Genomic DNA, 19,706 nt, shown 5'->3' with positions numbered 1-19,706 from the left:
GACTTTCCACTCAGCTAGCCTTCCTGTGGTTCTGGATGATGTCCGTGTCTTTTAGTTGTATTTTTGAATTTGTTGTGCGAGGCAGCAATTTCAGGGGTTTACCTATGCCGCCATCTTGGTTTCTCCCCTGGATCTTCCTTTTTAATAATTCAGCTTCCTCCGCCACCAAACTTACACTGTGACGTTTTGCAACGCCCAAGATGTTTCTTAGATATTTCTTCATAAGCACTGACCCGCCCTGAACCTGCTTAGTTTATGCCAGCAGCCCATTAGTGTTTTCAGTTGCCACAATGGCAGACAAGGGACCCAATTATGAAGATGAAACCATCACCAAATCATGTAGAGCAGGTGTTTATGACTCTTCCACCTGAGACATAAGCACCTGCTCTACAGTCCCTTGTGCTCTATGGCAGGCCTCCCGATGTCCTGGATCCCACTAACAGGGCCCCAAAGGCTAGTGGTCATTGGACAATAATGACATATTTCTACTTCTTTGAGCAATCATACCATTCATACTTCAATGAATAAAACCTAAAAAAAGTTTATCTTACATCTCCACACCACAGTCAATGGCATCTTCAAATTTACTGATGGCTGAAGGATGCCAATAACACTGTTTGCATTATTCCTTCTCAAAGCCCAAGTCACACAGTAAATTCTCCATCGAACACAAACAATACATTGTCAACAGGGCTTTTGCTCTGTTGGGTTTGGAGAGATAGAACTGAGCTGTGGTCAAGTTGTGAATAGAGACCCTGTGTCTGCCTTTCAGCCCAGCCTGTTTTTCCATGGGTAATGACAGGGATGACAGTAGCAGTGATTACGTCTTAGAATTGCTAAGAGGGCTGAGACAGTTAACATATGTAAGGGGCTTACTCAGCACAGGGCCTGTGACATGGTTAGTGCTTGATGACGTGTAGCTATTAAATCTCTGTTACCTTAGTAATGGCTGGAGAACTTCATGGGATGACTGGTCCTCCCGCTTGTGGATAAAGATAGAGAGCTTGCCATCCACTGCTTCACTCTCTTCTCCAGGATCTTTATCTCCTTTTAAGGAATTCTTGGGACTGGTTTTTGTCAATGTGGTGTCAGGTTCAGAAGCGGTTGGTGAAAGAACTGTCTGACATCCTTTAAGCAAACAGAAAAATTGCAAAGTTGTTTGTGCAGTGAGGACACTGATTTTGGAATCTCTCTTCTTCCCTTTCTCCCCGTGTCCCTTCCCCCTTCTTCATCTCTTTTATCACAAAGCACAGTTGCCACAGTGGACAAGTGAAAGCTCGTGTGAGTGTCCACAAAGGCAGTGCCAACTTTCCCGTCCCAAAGTTGCTCACCTGGGACCACGTAATCTGCCAGCTTTGCTAAGAGCAACGAGGCGATCTTAGATGCGGGGTCACTGGGATCCTCCTGCTCACTGTTTAGGGAGGGAACAGAGTAGCTCCATGGTGGGAGCTCCACGTTCCCACAGTCTTCTACGCTCATTAGTGGGAGTGCCGCCCGGCACAGCTGAAGGATGATAAGGACCAGCTTCGGAGACGGGCGTTGGTCAAGCAGCAGGGAGAGGAGTTTGGACACACAAGCTGGCTGGCTTAGGATGGCTTTACCTATGTGACTCCTGAAAAAGAAGGAAGAAAAGGTACATGATGCTGGGAATGTTAATCTATAGAAATTCAGAAGCAAGAGGTCCCTACCTGAGGTTAAACCAATGGATCACTTCAGATTTCATGAGGAAGACCTGGATTTGGAACTGTGCTTTGATGGTCAAGAATTGAGGTTTTTTGTAATTATCTGATGAAAGCTCATAATTCACCAATAATACTTAAAAAGAAAGATTTTTTAATATTTTCCTGATCCCTGATGCTCACTTACATGAGATCCTAAAGTTTGGCATGACTCACAGAGCACCCAGACTTAGAAACCTAACCTAGGAGCCTCACAGCTCATCTTTCAGTCCTTTTTAAGGAGTACCTCGAGACACGAGCCACCATGCGGTGCTGGGCAGGCCTCACCAGTCTGGGATCGGCCACAGCTGTCACTAAGGAGAAAGCATTGAATCCAGCAGGAGCCACACAACAAGCAGCCTGTGTGGACAAGCTCCCGTGGGCCTCATGGCTCAACATGATGGTCCTAAACTTCCACAGAAATCTTCTTTTAAAGACACAGCATGAGGCCCTGGCTGGGTAGCTAAGTTGGTTAGAGCATTGTCCTGATATGCCAAGGTTCCGGGTTCAACTCCCGTCAGGGCACATATAAGAATAAACCTTTGAATTCATAAATAAGTGGAACAATATATCAATGTTTCTCTCTCTCTCAAAGTCAATAAATAAAACTTAAAAAGATACAGCATGAGAAAGTGAGTTAATGAAAGGTCCTGACTGATTATTCCTTAATCTTGTTATAATGAGGGTAAGGATTTTTGGTTATTGAATGTAAATGCATAGACTTGAAAGGCAAGCAGATGTTACCAGCAAAGTATTGAAGCAAACTATACTACTTTATGATGTGGATATTCATCTAAATAATCCTCACATTTTGGAATGAAATACTATTTTTCAATGACTTTATTCTCTATTATTTTTCTTGAGGCAGGAGTATGTCAGAACAGCCTAGTAATTTACATGGTTCAAAAGATAAGGCAACCAAAGGAACCCCAATCATTCAAGAGGCAAGCAGCCTGCTCCCAGGGCTCGGTGGGCCTGCCCTACCTCGAGAGATCATTGAGGAGACTGAGGACGTCCTGGAGTGCATCATTCCCTGCAGCCTGGTTGCCACAGCACTCAGTCGCTCGGGCAAGATGGTTAGTGAGAAGGCTGGACACCTGACGGGCCAGACCTGAGTGCACGGCCTCTGTGGAGCCACCTTCAGAGTTAAAGAGAGAAAAAGCCTGGTGAAACCCCAAGAAGCCATGGTGAGCCTGCAAGTTGGCACGTCCTCCTCCTTGGCCTCCCTGTTAAAGCCCTCCCCTCTTGCCCATTTTTTTTTAACTTGCTCAGTATTTTATTAGCTATCCAATTAGCATCTCCTCATTAGATAACATCTGCACACAAAAAAGTAATAGTAACTTGAAAAATGATTCAATGTTGAGAAAAGACACTATTCTTAATTAAAACTGAATATAATCCTATATTTTATTATAATAAAAGGGTAATATGCAAACTGACCAAATGGTGGAATGACCAGTTGCTATGATGTGCACTGACCACCAAGGGGCAGACATTCCATGCAGGAGCTGCCCCCTGGTGATCAGTACACTTCCACAGGGGGAGCTCTGCTTAGCCACAAGCCTGGCTGACAGCTGGCGAGCACAGCGGCCCGCCTCCACAGCAGCGCTAAGGATGTCAGTCAGACATCCCCCGAGGGCTCCTGGACTGCAAAAGGGCACAAGCCGGGCTGAGGGACCGCCCCCCCCCCCCCCCCCGGGGGAGCTCCGCTCAGCAGAAGCCAGGCTCATGGCTGGTGAGCACAGCGGCAGTGGCGGGAGCCTCTCCCACCTCTGTGGCAGCACTAAGGATGTCCGACTCATGGCTTAGGCCCGCTCCTCGCTCCTCGAGGATGACATCAGTCAGACATCCCCCAAGGGCTCCCGGACTGTCAGAGGAGAGGGAGCAGGCGGGGCTGAGGGACAGCCCCCCAGTGCACGAATTTTGTGCACCGGGCCTCTAGTTTCTTATAAAAGCCACAACAATTTTTTGTATTTTCCTGAACTTCCTATGATTTCCTGGATCCCAGTGTCTATGTGCACTGTTTATTCTGCTTGGAAGTCTTCATTATCCCTTCAAGAGTAACTGACATGTCACCGTCTTTGGTAAGCTCTGCCTGACCTGTAGCACAGCTGGTCTACAGAAACCTCTATGCTCCCACATCACTTTGTATTCACCTTGATTATGGCACTGACTACCCTGTAGTTATATGTTCACTGGTCAACTTCCCCCACTAGACTGTATCTTTTTCTTTTTTAATTGATTTTAGAGATAGAGGAAGGGAGAGAGAGGAATCCTGCTTCTTACCTTCTTCTTTTTCCCACTCAACACAGCGGTTGGCAAGCACCTGGAAGGCTGCCCAGGCCATGGTGGCCACCTTCTGTTTCTTGGTTTGTTTCTCACTGGAGCTGGACTCGGTCTGACTGCTCAGGCTACACAGCCGATCCATGAGCTGAACGAGGCCACTGCGCACCAGGCACTTCTCTTCACTCCTGGGCCAGGTGGAAAGGGTTATACAGAACAAACATAACTGACCAGCCCTCAAGAATCTCTCACTTAAGACTCAGGTTATCAAAGGGGCAAAAAACATGTCGGTATAGGTCTTTGTTTACAACTTAGAATACTCCCATGTATAACTGAATACAGAAATGTTTTTATAGAATGAGGATCTCCTTCATTAATTAGGAACTTCAAGTTCTGGTTTGTTCATACAGAACAGCAAAGTAAAAACTGATGGCATCAACTCGAGGTTGCTCTAACAGAAAAAAATTATATGTTTTTATCATAAGGGGATTCAAAGAATGACTTCATGAGTGCCTAACATCTTCAAACTATTAACTGAGTGACTAAGAAAGGAAATAGATGAGCACATGAAAAAAATTTTTGACAAAATTATAAGTAATTTCCTAAGGACCTTTTTCTTTTCTTCAAACCTCTTCATTCTCGCAATGTAATATAATCTCTAATGGCCACATTTGATCATGTAGGAACTCAACAATAAGGAATTTACATAGTAACATCAGGCATCAGGAAGCAAGCTCATTTAATCAGCATGATATCATTGGATAATCAAAGCAAAAAAATCCAATTTTTTAAGTTAAAAATATTTTTATTTAATTAACTACAATGTGGTATAACTTACATACAATAAAAAGCATTTCCTTGCTTACCTGGTGTAAGGTATGGTACACAAGAGTCCAATGCTATTTGCACACGCAATAGGGTAACGAGCACACAAAGACACAACGGAGGTCATGGTCTCGCCAAAGGCTTCCTGGACCTGCTCAACCATCCCACCACAGGTTAGTTCTTCAATTCTAGGAAATAAAACCAAAACTCAGGCTTCCTGAGCCATGTCAAGAACAGTGACAGTGAACATGGGAGCAAGAGATTTCTTCTGAGAAACCTGAGTGTCTAATGAATTTAGAACTAAAGGGATCTTGGCCATCACTGGTGTTTCCCTAACTGCAGGACCACAGGAGACCGTTGGGCAGGATTTCTAAGTGTGCCTCCAAGACAATGCCACACACTCAAGAGAAGTACAAGGAATCCTAGGTTAGGTAAAGTTAAGCAGGCTCCCTACTGCAGGACTTCTCAGAGCCTTATAAAGTTAAAGTCCATAGTATATCTAAGAGCAAGAAATGGTACCCAACATTTCCCAAATGTATTTAATAATGAAAACTACTTATTTGAGACACACCTACAGTGTCCCATGCAGCAATGAATGCTGTAAATGTGACTGTACCTAATGAGAAAGCCAAGACCCAGATCAGCTAAGTGTCCTTTTCAAGTTCACACTCTATTAGCAGAGAAGGAGAATCTAGCTGACAGAAGTAAGACTTACCCAGTGTAAAAACACAACTTGGGCTAGATTCTATAGCAATTGCTATTAGTTTAGAACTGGAACTATCTAGATATACTGACAAAGATATGCAATGTAATATTGTTTATAATAGTAAAAATAAATCCTAAGGTTTAAAAATAGGGAGTTGGCTTAATAAAGGTTCAGCAACATGATACAGTGCTATAGAACCACTAATAACATTATAGGAGATGAGATCTATGGTTAGAATAAAGACAGAATGCACTAAAATGTTAAGTTTTATTTTAAGATACTAGATTTACAGGTGATTTTACACTTCGGGACTTTTTGCATTTTTTCAAATGTTTGACATGTGACATTAGTAATTGAGGGAAATGTTATGGAGAAATTATTCTGGAAGTAAGTTGTGGTATTGTTAGTGTTACCCACTGAGCCTTCTGGGCACCCCTGTGGTAGGGTGGGCATGTGACTAGCCTGGCCAATGACCAGAGCTCTGACAAGGGGACCGACAGCTTTTGAGATGGTGGTCTCCTCTCTGTCCTGAGCTCCTTGTGATTACCATGAGCCAAGATGGACCTGTGATGAGCATGAGCAAGAACTAAAATTTTGCTTAAACCACCGAGATTTTGGAGTTGTTTGCTTCTGAAGAATAACCAGCCTTTCCTGAGTGACAGAAATTTCTCAAGATATTCACATGAGCTCCTGGTTAACACATTTTCCTCCAGCCACTGCCCTCCCTTGTTGGCCAGAATTCCCTAGAGAGTTGCCAGGAGGCACATGCAGCCTCCAGCAGTCCCAGCCCAGGACTGGGAGAGAAAAGCCTTTTCTATTTCTCTCTGAAGATCTCTAAAGCACAGTGGGAAACTGGTAATGCAAAATTCCGCACAAATCAGTTACAAAACCGTTTTCTAAGTTAGTATCTACAATTATGTTTTTAGAAATTAAAACAGTAAATAAGCATAAAAGTATACAAAAATACAAGTATAAGGATGTTGATTAACGCACTATTGTTAATGCAAAAACAAACAAAACAGAAAGAAGAAAGAATGAACAGAAGGGAGGGAAGAAGAGGAAGAGAGAGAAGAAAGAATGAACCGATGTGTCCATCAGCAGGAGATGAGTTAAATAATATAAAATTTAGACATCCATACAATGGAGGTCCATGAAGTTCTTAAAAACTGTAAAGCAGATTCATATGTAGTGACATGAAAAGATAGATCCAAGATACACAAAGCAAAACAACTCAGATTACAGTAAGGCATTTATTGTATAATAGGAATTAAGTTTTAAAAAATCACACACATACACACGTATGTGTACAAAGAGAATTAAACAGCTATTTATGTATGTGTACTTGATACAACAAGCTGTTAATGAACAGTGAAATTTAAGAGGAAAAGGTGAGTAAAGAGACTTATTTTCTGTATATGCTGAGTGTTTATAAAATCATGAATTACTTTTATAAAAATAAAAATATAATATTTTAGGAGGAAACATAAGCAAAACCACAGTCTATGATTTGGTCCCAAGAATAATCGTTGGAAGGGCTTTGCCCATTCCGGACAGGACAGTATAAACCAACAGAAACAACTGACCTGGGTCCTCCCTGAAGAACCATTGTCACTGGACCCACAAGATGTGTCACTCCCCCAACTCGCACAGCTGCAGTCAACAGTTCGCGCATGTGCACCAGGGCCTGCTTGCGAGTGTTTCCCCGCCTCCACCTTGTCTGTGCAGCCAAAAGGAAGCTGCTGCTGGACACCTGAAATGCATGAGAAGGAAGCACGCCTGATTCTGGCTAACTGTCACAGGCCTGTGCTTTTCAGTATTATTTATCTATGGTCGGCAATACGTGACATACAGCTTGGTCAGGGTTGGTGCCGATGAAAGCAAACAGCTGCCCCAGCAGGACACTGTAGGTGGGCTTGTCCCTGCTGTCCTCGATGGCCAATGACTGCAGAAGCGTAAAGGAGCTGCTCCGGTGGCTGGTCCCATGGCGTCGCCTATGGAAAAGAAAACTCTTGGCTCAGGAAAACAAGAGACCCTCAGGGAGTGTGTTTTTTTAATTGAAAAGCATTCAACTGCATGTGGGAATCCAACCTTGGCCATTAGCCATTTACCTCTGATTTGCTCTAGTAAATTCCAAATCTTCATTACCAATCATTTCCAGGTCAGAAGGAGCCGACATGCTACGAAGAAAAACAGGCTGCCGCACAGCATGAGATATCACCTTTGTTTCAGAAGCTGATTTACAAGCTGGAACAGAGAGGAATAAAAGGGTTCACATATCTGCTATCCCATTTGTAAGGATAGCAGCAATCTGGAACTACCGAATAGCTTTGCTTTCTGTGAGACTTCAACCACCAAACCAGCAAGCAAAGCACAACTAATATTTTTAGGCCAATTTTTAAAACCTAGATATTAGGTTAAAAATAATCTTAGCTTGGAAAACTAAAATCTTTTCACCAAATTGGGTTTCCAAAGAAAGGCTCAAAAATTAATTTAATTTCATAGACTATCAATGTCCACTTTAGTAGAGCATTTTAAAAAGCAAGGGAGAATAAAGTGATTGCTGGCAGCAAAAATTCATTAATTCAAGTAAATCCAGACCCTTTTTTTCACCCAGAGATGGCTTTTGTTCCCCTTTAATCCTGGATTTGTTTAACGAACTTACTACTATTTTTCGACACCTGTTTTGATCATAGTAAGAGTAAATATCACACTTGAGCTAGAATCTGACCAGCCCCTTCCTATAAGATACACTCCTTAACCCTATCCAGGAAAATAGTTGCTTTATAAAGGAACACTTTAATGTAAGAGCCGCTTGGAAAGCACCCCCAGCCTTAGTGAGTCGTTGTCTTTCTATGGGAACTTTAAGTAACCAGGGCTAACGGGGCCAGGGACATTATGTAGCGGACCATCCTGGCATGCGATCTCGCCGCACACTTGGCACACTTCCCCTGATGTTCTCAGGGAGCGGTAGCCTATGGGGAGGGTCAGAAACCTGGGAGTCAGCCTAGACTTCTCTCCTAAGTGAGAGGAGCCCTAGGCAATCAGCTGATTGCAAACGAGTTTGCTTGCTGAATAGTGTCCACCAGGTAATGGGCTGGATTACACGCAGTCTTTCATTTAAGAATATGTTTACTCAACTTGTGTTTTCAGGAGAAGAATTAACACTTGTTATTTTGGACTATGCCCAAAGTTGTGATCCCACTTAAGTAAGAAGACTCAATGTCCCTGAGAAACACTTTTTCAGGCTAACAATTAGAATGGGATCAGGGGGAAAAATCTAATAGTAGAAATTCATGCTAGAAGATTCCACCTAATTATTAAAAGACGAAATGCAAAGGGAGGTGGGGGGGGGGGGGAACCGAAATGCAAACTCAGTTTCAAGGGGAAAATATGATGCATTAAAAGATTCACAACACTGCCCAGCTAGCATGGCTCAGTGGTTGAGCATCCACCTTTGAACCAGGAAGTCACAATTCAATTCCTGGTCAGGGCACATGCCCTGATTGCTGGCTCGATCCCCAGTGTGGGGCATGCAGGAGGCAGCCGATCAATGGTTCTCTCTCATCATTGATGTTTCTCTCTCTCTTCCCCTCTCCCTTCCTCTCTGAAATCAATAACATATTTTTAAAAAAAGATTCACAATATTGACTACCTAGTTATATATGTTACTATGAAAATGGCAAACCATCAACTAAAAATAAAGGGCATAAAATTATAAAAATACATGTCATTGGGCTCCTTAGGATGCTCTCAAGAAAAATGGAAGAGGCAGGCAAGGAAGCATCCCCGGTGCTCAGCTGCCTCACAAAACACCACGTGAATTCAATGAAAAGCATTTTGTGGCTGGAAAAAGTAAAAGGCAAAATAAAAAATGTTAAAATGTCCTTTTTCTTCCTTTCTGAGAGTACACAAGAGTGATTTTTTTAAAAGTAGCTGATGCACATTTTGTGAGCCGGCTAGTGCAAAGAGCCTGTGCAGGGCTGGCTTGGAGCAGTACCCGGAGTCTCTGCAGGGGTCCCCGAGATGCTTCTGGTGAGGCCAGAATGGGCCGCAATGGTGACATGCAGCAAGAGTTCGGCTCGGTTCATTAAGCTCTTCACTAATGTCTTCGTTTTAGCCAGTGGGTGCGAGGGTTTCTGAATAAGAGAATTCACTTCTTGTAGGAACTTCTCCCTATAAAGAAAGGCTCAGGTGCATTTAGTCATTCTCTAGTTTACCAAATCCAAAGTTTTTTTCATTACAAAATATATGAGAAGATAGACGGGAAACTAAGCAAAAGTCAACTGATCAATATTGCTCACCTCCCCTTTTCCCCATCAGAGGGGAGCAGGGCTATAAAACTGTGGTCAGTTTTAGTTCTTTCTGCCCAGTTTCAAATGCCATGGTGCTAACTTTTGAAGGTTAAAATCAAAATTCACAAGTCTAAAGTATTTCGTGAGTACACACTATTTTATAAAATATCTGTTGAGACTAGAGATCTTCACATTTTTTGAGCACCAAGGGAATAAATGAGCTTTGCATAGTTATTAACATCACTAACCTCAGTGATAGGACCATGTTTTCAAGATCATTTCCATCAAAGGAGACTTCCTTCATTGAACACAAAAGTTCTAGTTCTTTCACTTTGTTCTAAAGAAGGAAAAATCAAGAAAAGATGGTATGTAGGATCTGCAAAGACTGAGTTTTTCTGCACATATTAAAAGGAATAGAAAATAAATTTCAGGGGGAAAAGCACCCTCTTTGGTCCATATTTCTATGCCAGAAGCACATTTGTAAATTATCACTTGATACTTCAGTGATTAAAAATGGTATTGGCCACTTTCTGAGGATTTTTTTTTTCAGTGCTTATAACTCTGCCATTGATTTGATTTTTTAAGGCTTGAAAGCAAATTTGATAATGATGCTAGCTTCTTTATAACACTATTAATCAGTTAAAAAACAACTTAACAATCCCTAGTCAGTTTGGCTCAGTGGCTAGAGCATTAGCCTGCGGACTGAAGGTTCCCGGGTTCGATTCCGGTCAAGGGCACATGCTTGTTTTGCAGGCTTGATCCCCAGTAGGAGGCCCCATGCAGGAGGCAGTCAATCAATGATTCTCTTTTATCACTGATGTTTCTATCTCTCTCTCCCTCTCCCTTCCTCTCTGAAATCAATAAAAATATATTTTTAAAACAAGGGAGTCAACATGTGCATTCCCATAAAAATAACTTAAGAAGTAATTTATTATTTGTATTGACATGTTGTTCTAATACATTTTATTTAACTCTTTTAAAGAATGGGTGCATTTTGGGGTGTGCAACATTTTAGGAAGTGACCTGATTCTATCTCTGTGCACGCGGCATGTACTCGCACCTCGTTGAAGTGATAGTCGTAGAAGAATGGCGTGTTGCTCTCCAGCTTCCCCTGCGCGGCTTCCTCTGCCTCACTCTGCCATTTCTGTTCCAATTCCGCAACACTCTGCCATTGAAATAAAACAGCGTGAACATCAGTGCAAACGGGAAACGCGTGCGGCCTACAGATGCCGAGTGCTAGTCCTGATCGTCATAAACATTCAGGTCACTTTGTAAACTTCCTTACATGTCTAGGAATGAAGTGATTTCCAACAGCTATAGGTTGGTGTTTAGCTTTCCCTTACCTGCAGTTGTCTCTCCATGGCATTGAGTTTCTTAAAGGTCTCTCCCATAATTTTACACAGTAAGTCATACTCCTCAGCGTGCTCTTCTTGATACTGGAAGTTTATGAGAGACTGCAGTGCATCAACCAAGTTCAGGTGCTTAATCACACATGATACCACCATCTCCTCCATCACATCTGGCTGAATTACCTCTCTGTGATTACAAGGGAAAGTGGTCAAGGATATGTCATGTGCTCAACTTACCAGTACATAGGCTTTGATGTAAATATATTAAATATTCACCACACCTATTCCAATAACGAGGCATGAACATTATATGATGGCTTTCCTATCAAGTTGGCAATAATTAAATATATTTAACTGATAAAACTAACGTTGGCTGATAAAGCTGAAAATCAAAATGAATGATACTTCACTTTCTATGATTCATACATTTTGAACTCTAGTCACATTAGAGCTGGAAGAGGTGTCAGAATCAAAAAAAGACGTTTGGCACCACTTATCTGCCAATTAATTTATGAAGTTTGTGGCTTGTAGTATTTCGTGTGTATGGATGTTGGGCTGAAAGCAATGGTGCTTCTGTATTTTTTTCATTTTAAATGTCATCTATTCTTTATATTTTTCTCTGAAATAGGCAATCTTGCCTCTTTAGGCAGAGCAGAGGCTTGCAAAATAGGGTTCACTTTAAACAAGAATACCATGAAGACATCTGTAACTGCAAGACTTCTAGAATAAAGACCCCTCCCTCACCATCTCTCTAGGCATCAAAAACAAAGAAACACCACTTGACTCTATGGAAATGAAAGTAGAAGATAAAGCCACCTGAGAAAAACCTAGAACTTGTCAAACTGTAGCATGCATCAGAATCATATGGAAAAATTGTGAAAACAGATTATTGGGCCCCATCCTCAGAGGTCCTGGTTCAGCAGGTGTGAAATGGGGCCCAAGAACTAACAAGTTCCCAGGTGATGCTAACTGCTGACTTACAAGCCCACAGCAGAATACCACCTGGGATACTTGGTTAACAATCATCAAATAAACATTAAATTAAAGGTTCATTTGCTAGACTATAAGAAAGTTACCCCCCTTCAACTATTTAAACATGTTTTTCATTGGAAAAATGAAATGCTATACAGAAACATACTTTATGCTTGGTCTAAATTGAGGTCTAGCACGCCCAGAAATTTCCCTGAGCTTTATCATGATTCCTGGAGGCAGCCTGATCCGGGGCAGGTCAAAGTAGCTTCCAACTGGAGGCACGAGGACGTCAGAGGGGTAGGTGAATTCTCTGTCTTCCTCAATGGTCAGAGGCAATGGAGACGGGCTTGGAGTAAGGGCAGGGGAGATCACGCCATTGGCTTCCACCTGCCACTGGCACCTGAACAGACAGAAAAGAGGTTCTGCACTTCCTCTTCCATCTGGAAAGCTACTTAAAGTTTGCAGACAAATAAAACATGAAGGATCACATTATGTATTTATTCACTACTTAAATATGCTCTAAAGAAAACGAGCATATTATACAAAACCACATCTTTGGAAATCTACCTCCTTCCCAACATTTCATTATGAAAACTTTAAAACATTTTAAAAGCTGAAAGAATTACATGGTTATCAGCCATATACCCATCGCCTAGATTCTCAAATAAATATTTTGCCCTATTTGCTTTATCATCCATCTACCCATCCTTTTGGGGATCCTTTAATTTAATTACACAATGACATCCACAGGATTGTCAGGCAGTAGGCACGATCATCTGGGAAACACTAAAAGTCGTTTTCCACATCAAGTCATTTGTCCTTTGTGAGCAAAACCAGCCCCATTTGAGCCTTTTGTTACCTTTGTAAAAGTTTGGACCGCAATAGCTCCTGACAGGCTTCTTCTTCTTTGGTAATTTCTGGTCCATTGTACAGGATTCTTAACATGGAACAAGCTAACACAGACAGACCTAAAGCCAGGTCTACCAGAAAGGGCAAGCCTCCTGACACATCCTCCGAAGACTCCTACAATGCAGACAGGGGCAAACCACACTGGTCAGTGCACATGGCAGAGCCCTTCCACCTGCACTCACCACACTGCACTGTCCCCAACCAGAGGGCTCACAGAGCAGCATCAAGTGCCATTGCTATGGGACAAAGGGACAGCACCCAACCATGAGCAGAGAGATGGTGGCACTGGAATGACCACAGAGTGAAGTCTCAACACAGTTCTGGAGAGAGAAGAGCCAATAAGACTCCATATTAGAAACAGCACAGATCCATGCACGAGTGTTTGGGTAACTCCTCCGCTGTGCCTACCTGGGTATAAGTCACTATTTCGTTTTGTCACCTCCATCCTGTGCTCAAACCAAGATGTTGTCAATGATGACAGAGGATTCATTCAATAAATATTTATTGAGTACCTCCTGTGTACCAGCCATTGCTCTAGGAGCTTGAGATATAGCAGAGAACAAAATAAAGATGCCTGCTCTCTCAGCGCTTACGTTCTAGCAGAGAATTCCACTCCAAAGAGTCTTAGCTTGCTTAACCTTAAGTGATCCCCAATTTAAAATACACTGTACAAATCAGGCACCTCGAGGGGCTAGTAAACTCCTACTCCTCCCTCTCCTGTTTTTTTTAGGTGGGAAAATAATTTATTTACATAGATTCCGGGGTCAGAGGGAGGTGGGGAATAACTATTATGCACTGCTAAAAAGAGTAGATAAAACCTGTACACAGAGTATAACACAAATAATTAATCAGAGACAGACCTAGTCTAGCAAGAAGAGCCTTTGGGACTAGGATGAAAATAATCTGACCCTACTACTCTTAAAACCCAGAGTCCAAACGCTTAGTGTCTAAGCTTTCTTCGTCCTATGGAAAGACTCTGAAGGCAGATCACCTCTTCCCGGCTTCGAAGACAGAGCCCTGGCCATGGTTCTCTGTGCTGCTAAATGGATCTGAGGTCACAGCTAGTTTTATTCCACAAAACCACCACTTACTACCAGTAGTCTACGCCTTTCAAATGGAAGAGATGGATGAAACAGTGACTCATATTCTGCCCTGCTTCCAAGGCAAATATGATGTATGCAATCAAGGCACAAAGGAGAAAGGACTATGTCCACAGCAGAGGTTAGTCAAGTACCTGAGCTCGAACTGTGCAAGCAAAGCCCCACATGGCTTTGTCAGGAGTGTTGTGTTCACGGCCACTTCTCATTTCAAAGGAGAAGGTGACTGTATCTCCTTCCACCTTAAAATTTAAGGGGGGGAAAATGCACTTTAAAAACAAGACACACAGTTTTCAAGAGAGCAATGAATTTCAGAGATTTACTTTCAAAAGGACCACAGCAATACTTCACTCCTTTCCTCACTTGCTTTTTAAATTCAAATTCCATCCCCTCTCATTTGGACATCAACCTTTCAGGTGTCTATCCTGCCCAGGTGGCTTTTGGGACGAGGCATCTGTGAAGTGGATCACAACTGCCCAATAGCAGGATCAGAGTAAAGATGAATCAAATCTTAAGCATAATTTTAATAAATACCTTAAATGTCTATTCTTTCTGCCCTCCTCCCCCGTCTTCACATCACCACCTCACTTGTGCCAATAAGGCAAGCAAATGGCCCGTGTCGTGCAGAATACAGAGGCAGTGCTGGAAGAGCCTGCTCTGTGTGGTAGAACCAACACAGTGTTTGAGAATCAAAAGGCAGGAAAAGAGAACAGCTAAAAGTGCTGTGCTGATCTGGCGTCGGATGCTCGGGACTAGCCCTCTGGAAGAAACTCATTGTCTGTGGCTGAATTAGAGAGGGCACATAATGTATATGAGATAAAGGCTCTGGGAACACACTTGGGAGAGGTTTGGGGGTCTTAATGGGTTTTTCAGTTCATATTCATGTTCTAGGTAGGTATGTTGTATTTCAAGGGCCCAGATCACAGAGCATGGCTCAAATCTTATCAGTCTGAGAATGGATCATTTTTGCTCCTAAGGCCCAAATTCATCTGCAAACATTGGTTCCACATTTTTAAACTTCAATGGCCCTGTGGGTCCAGGGCAGCCACAATAAGGGTGTCCTTTCTCAGAGAAGAAGTGAGCTGGAAGAACTAGCAGTCCTTTTAGTGGCCAGGGAAGGAAATGCTGTGACCACCTCAGTCCATGCAGTAACCCGTGGGACAGGCTCTGCAGTGGACAGGGGTCTGATGCCCTGCAAGGGAAAGGAGGGTCATTTTGAATGAAGTAGTGACTTCACAGGCCTGGCAAGGTAGCCCCACCTCAAAAAAGCCCCCGTGGCAAAGTTTTCTGGAATTCTAGTTAATATACTTGGGCCTGTGAGGAATATAAGTTCATTTTTCTTTTCTATGAAGTGAATGTGACTGGATACCATACCTTCACCAAGTCTTTCGGCCAACCAGTTCCTAAGACACTACGGCTGCCATATCCCAGTGTATTGCCTCCATACTCAGCAACCTTCCTACTGTTTGTGTTAGGCCCCGCGTATATCACCAACTTCAAAACAGAAAATATACTGTTAGACTGTAAAAGAAAAACAAAAACAACATCTACAAATAAAAAGGCTGCAGAAAATGTTTGTTTAAAAATACATTTATAACCAGGCACTGAAGTCATAATATAACTAATATTCCCTGATTTTTTTTTAAAGGTACAACTGATATTAGTTTGAATGCAATCAACCATTGGTATTTACAAGGCAGCTACAGAATAGCAAATATTATCACAATTTAATTGACTTGGGCACTTCACATTAAAATAGTTATACTCAGTTAACATATATATATATATATATTTTTAAAAAATAGCTATTTGAATCCTAAATAACTACATATAATTCATTAATAAAAGGTACAGTTTGCCCCCTTAAGTCCTCCCCAAAATTAATAAAGTGAGCAAATACAGGTAAAAAGATGGTTATATCTCATACAACAACAAAATAAAAGCAAAAAACAAAACAACTCAAAAACCTCAATGAATGAGATTTTTAAAAATGCAACAAATTGAAAATAAGCCATATATTCTTAGAATGTTGCTTCATGGTATAAAAAGAAAATGACACAGATTTGGGCAGAAAGGGGGCTGCTTCTTGGGTCAGTTTTCATGTATCAATGCCTTTCTTCAATAAAGGCTCTTCGCTGATAGCCAATTAACCACCTTCCGAATTTAGAGGTCGTGTGGCATTCAAATACTCTCACAGGAAGAATAAGGCTCTGGCTACTGTGAATACCAAATCCTGTCTTCCAACATGTACTGACAGCCTCTGACTGCATCAGAGAGATCAGTTTGGATCTAAAAGCTGCACTTTTAGTCCTGGACACTTATCATTTTGTGACTTTGTACCCTCCTGACACCAGCGGGACCACTGGAAAAGTATATGTTTCTTCTATCCATGTAGTGAGCATCCCTGTACCTCCACATTTAACACTAGTATCTAGTGCAGGTGCAGGTCAGCATCCATCAGAAGTTGCAAATTACTGGCTTTTAATGGAGAAACTTAATGACACCAACTAAAATGGCAACTCTTCCATTTCTATTTTAAATAGTCATTATCGTTTGAATCTAAAACATGGGGGTAGCTGATACCAGGGGCTATGAAGTGGTGTAGACTGATGCCACTTTTTTTTTAAATCTATTTTTTGAAAGGCCCACCAAAGACTATTTTCTAAATTCTCTTGTTTACAGCTATGATGATTTTGGGGGCAAGTCTTAAGTCCCTCCTGACATCTGGGAATCTTCACTAGCCTAAAGATAATAGGGAAGAGGATTCCATAATTTGCCAGTAGTGTGTTTTACTATTTCATTGTATATTCAGTTAAGAAGTCCTTTATTCTTAACCTAAGTATCCCTCGGGATATAAGACCAATTGCCCTTATAAAGTTCAGGAAGGAGAGATATAACAGACAGCTAACAATCTACATAAAAATAGTCCTGTGTAAGTACAAAGCTATTAGATAATCCTTCAGTTGTTCTTTTATATGTTACATATCACGATTTCATTAGCCTTTCCTCATAAGTTCAGCATAATGGTTTATAATGTAACAATTATAAACAGAAGAAAACATCTCAAGCCCTAAACACTTCCTTTTACTTATAATTTGGTTTGGCCACCAGGTTGGAAACTACACCTCCTCCAAGTATGTGGAGGTGTAGTCTCCTGAGACAATGGCAAAGAATAACCTAAACAAAGACAAGCCCTAACACACCTTTAACCCTTCTAAAAGGACACCTTCTCCCCAAAAGATACATGAGAAGCCCCAAGAATTGGGCAGTAAGACCTTTCTAGATGAATGGACACACATCTACAGGAATTCCAAGCAGAGGGAGGCAGGAAGTAAGCAGAACAAAAAGAAAAATTTCCTTTGACTCAGATCTAAACTTTGAAAGCTTACAAAGCCCAACTTTCAACATGTCATTAAAACACTTCTTAGACCCCAGAGGTGCTGGCTTTTTGACTCTCCCAATCACTACCTTCAAGGCATTATCTTAGGGAAGTTCTCCTAAGAGATATCTGCAGACAGAAATACGTCAAGAATGATGACAAGCAGCAAAAGAAAATAAGAAGCATATAAAGATAATCAGCTTATTAGCGGTGGAACCAATTCTAAAGCGGTTCTTGCTTACTTTGTCATAGTCATATTGTGAAGAGCATCTGCTATCGAATCTAAGATACAGGCAGCGGGCTCCTGGGATGTGGACAGTCTCTTTAAATTTATAGTTGTCTCTGACAGGATGGACTGTTTCCACAGTCTTGCCAGCAGCCCATGGAGCAGGAATCTTTAAACCAGTGAGAAAGCCTGGCTCTTCCTTCTCTTCCAGCATCCTACAACCAGACAAAGAGAACATGACTAGTTTAGCAGCAAGGATAGGAAGAAGAAAATTAACATAGTGAAATAGAATAGGTTAAGAAATGTCACTTTAATTTTCCACAGCATGCAGTATGACAACATTGTGGCTTTTGGATGCTTGATATCAGTGGCGATCAGAAACATTTTAAAAAATCCTACATATAAGGTTCTTTTCTTTTATTGTTGTTATACAACATATTTGCATTTCCATCTCTTTTTTCAAGGCGGAAGTCCAAATCATACCCAAGAGGAGACCTCGCCAACTCTCATTTAAAGTTACTCAGAAAAAAAAAAAGAAGATACTGTAAGCTTTTAAATTGGCCAGTTTCCAAATCCCACATGATCAGCATCCTAGAAAGGTTCCTTTTGTTGATATCTGAACATCAATTGCTGAAAACTCCATAAGTCTATGCAACTACTTTATACTGTAATTTTTACTACAGAAAAGTACCTTCAAAGTTCCTCTTATCTATTATAATTGATCTCTCAAGGACGTCAGAGCCCCAGGTTGTGGGATACAAACTCCCAATCCTGCACTTAGCTGCTGTGGAATTCTTCTCTTTCATCTCTGTGCTATCCAATATGGTAGTTACTTAGTCAAAATATGGCTACTTAAATTGAATCTAAATTAAATACAATTTAAAATTTAATTTCTTGGTCACATTAGTTACACTTCAAATACTAGATAACAGCATGTGGCTGTCGCCAACAATACTAGACAACAAAAATACACATTTTCATTACTGCAGAAAGTTCACTTGGATAGCATACTGCTCTAGAGAAACCCTGAAGTCCCTCCTTTCTGATCAATGCTTTTAAAGACAACTTTAGTGAGATGTAATTAACATATAACAAATTGCACTTATGTAAAGTGTACTACTTGGTAAGTTTGGACACATGGATACACCTGTGAAATTTCCTCCTTCTTCTTGATAATCCAGACCACTTTGCTTTCTGTCACTAGAAATTAGCTTGCATTTTTCAGAGTTTTATATAAATAGAACTATATATAGTATACCAGAGGCCCGCTGCATGAAATTAGTGCACTCAGCAGCTAAGTGGGGGGGGGGGGGGAGGGGGGGGGGCAGTCATTCCTCAGCCTGACCTATGCCCTCTCGAAGTCTGGGAGCCCTTGGGGGATGTCCGACTGCCGCGGAGGTGGGAGAGGCTCCCACCACCACCACTACGCTCACCAGCCATAAGCCCAGCTTCTGGCTGAGTGGCACTCCGCCTGTGGGAGCGCACCGACCACCAGGGGGCAGCTCCTGCATTGAGCTTCTGCACTAACCCCCGGTGGTCAGTGTGTGTCATAGCGACTGATCCTTCCACCATTCGGTCGATTTGCATATTAGCCTTTTATTATATAGGATACCTTTTGTGGGGGTTTGGTTTCTTTCATTCAGCATAAGTAGTCTAAGATTCATCCATGTTGTTGAATATATCTATAGTTCATTCCTTTTTATTGCTGAGTAGGATTTCATTGTATGCTTATACCAATGTGTGTATATATCCCCTCACTTGTTGATGGACATTTGGGGTGTTTCTTGCTTTTGGGCTATTCTAACTAAAGCTGTTATAACCTTCAATACAAGTCTTTGTCAGAATCTATGCTTTCTTTTCTCTAGAAGTGAAATAGCTGGGTCATATAAGTTTAACTTTTTAAGAAACTGTCAAACTGTTTGCCAAAGTCATAATGTTTTACATCCTCAT

General features: G+C 41.6%; 1 protein-coding gene across 7 annotated transcripts in view; it reads right to left on the bottom strand.

Annotated features, from left to right (window-relative positions):
• The window catches only part of HECTD4 (HECT domain E3 ubiquitin protein ligase 4), a 154,194-nt gene that overhangs the window by 58,820 nt on the left and 75,668 nt on the right, over positions 1-19,706 (bottom strand). For 4 of the 7 annotated variants that reach the window (XM_070399372.1, XM_070399374.1, XM_070399377.1 and 1 more), the window contains 17 exons: positions 17,773-17,971; positions 15,526-15,672; positions 14,289-14,393; positions 13,005-13,168; positions 12,312-12,545; positions 11,168-11,360; positions 10,885-10,989; positions 10,073-10,161; positions 9,530-9,705; positions 7,641-7,776; positions 7,382-7,523; positions 7,116-7,282; positions 4,868-5,014; positions 4,005-4,189; positions 2,703-2,856; positions 1,332-1,612; positions 939-1,128 (listed from right to left, as the gene is read on the bottom strand). In XM_070399372.1, the coding sequence (XP_070255473.1) occupies positions 939-1,128; positions 1,332-1,612; positions 2,703-2,856; positions 4,005-4,189; positions 4,868-5,014; positions 7,116-7,282; positions 7,382-7,523; positions 7,641-7,776; positions 9,530-9,705; positions 10,073-10,161; positions 10,885-10,989; positions 11,168-11,360; positions 12,312-12,545; positions 13,005-13,168; positions 14,289-14,393; positions 15,526-15,672; positions 17,773-17,971 (2,814 nt within the window). The remainder of the gene's footprint in view (positions 1-938; positions 1,129-1,331; positions 1,613-2,702; positions 2,857-4,004; positions 4,190-4,867; positions 5,015-7,115; positions 7,283-7,381; positions 7,524-7,640; positions 7,777-9,529; positions 9,706-10,072; positions 10,162-10,884; positions 10,990-11,167; positions 11,361-12,311; positions 12,546-13,004; positions 13,169-14,288; positions 14,394-15,525; positions 15,673-17,772; positions 17,972-19,706) is intronic. The other 3 variants (XM_070399375.1, XM_070399376.1, XM_070399378.1) reach the window with 1 other exon arrangement.

Source organism: Myotis yumanensis, unplaced genomic scaffold (genome assembly GCF_028538775.1).
Source record: "Myotis yumanensis isolate MYYU_CA2020_CCGP unplaced genomic scaffold, mMyoYum1.0.hap1 SCAF_19, whole genome shotgun sequence".
NCBI lineage: Eukaryota > Metazoa > Chordata > Mammalia > Chiroptera > Vespertilionidae > Myotis > Myotis yumanensis.
This window is presented reverse-complemented; position numbering and strand designations above follow the sequence as displayed.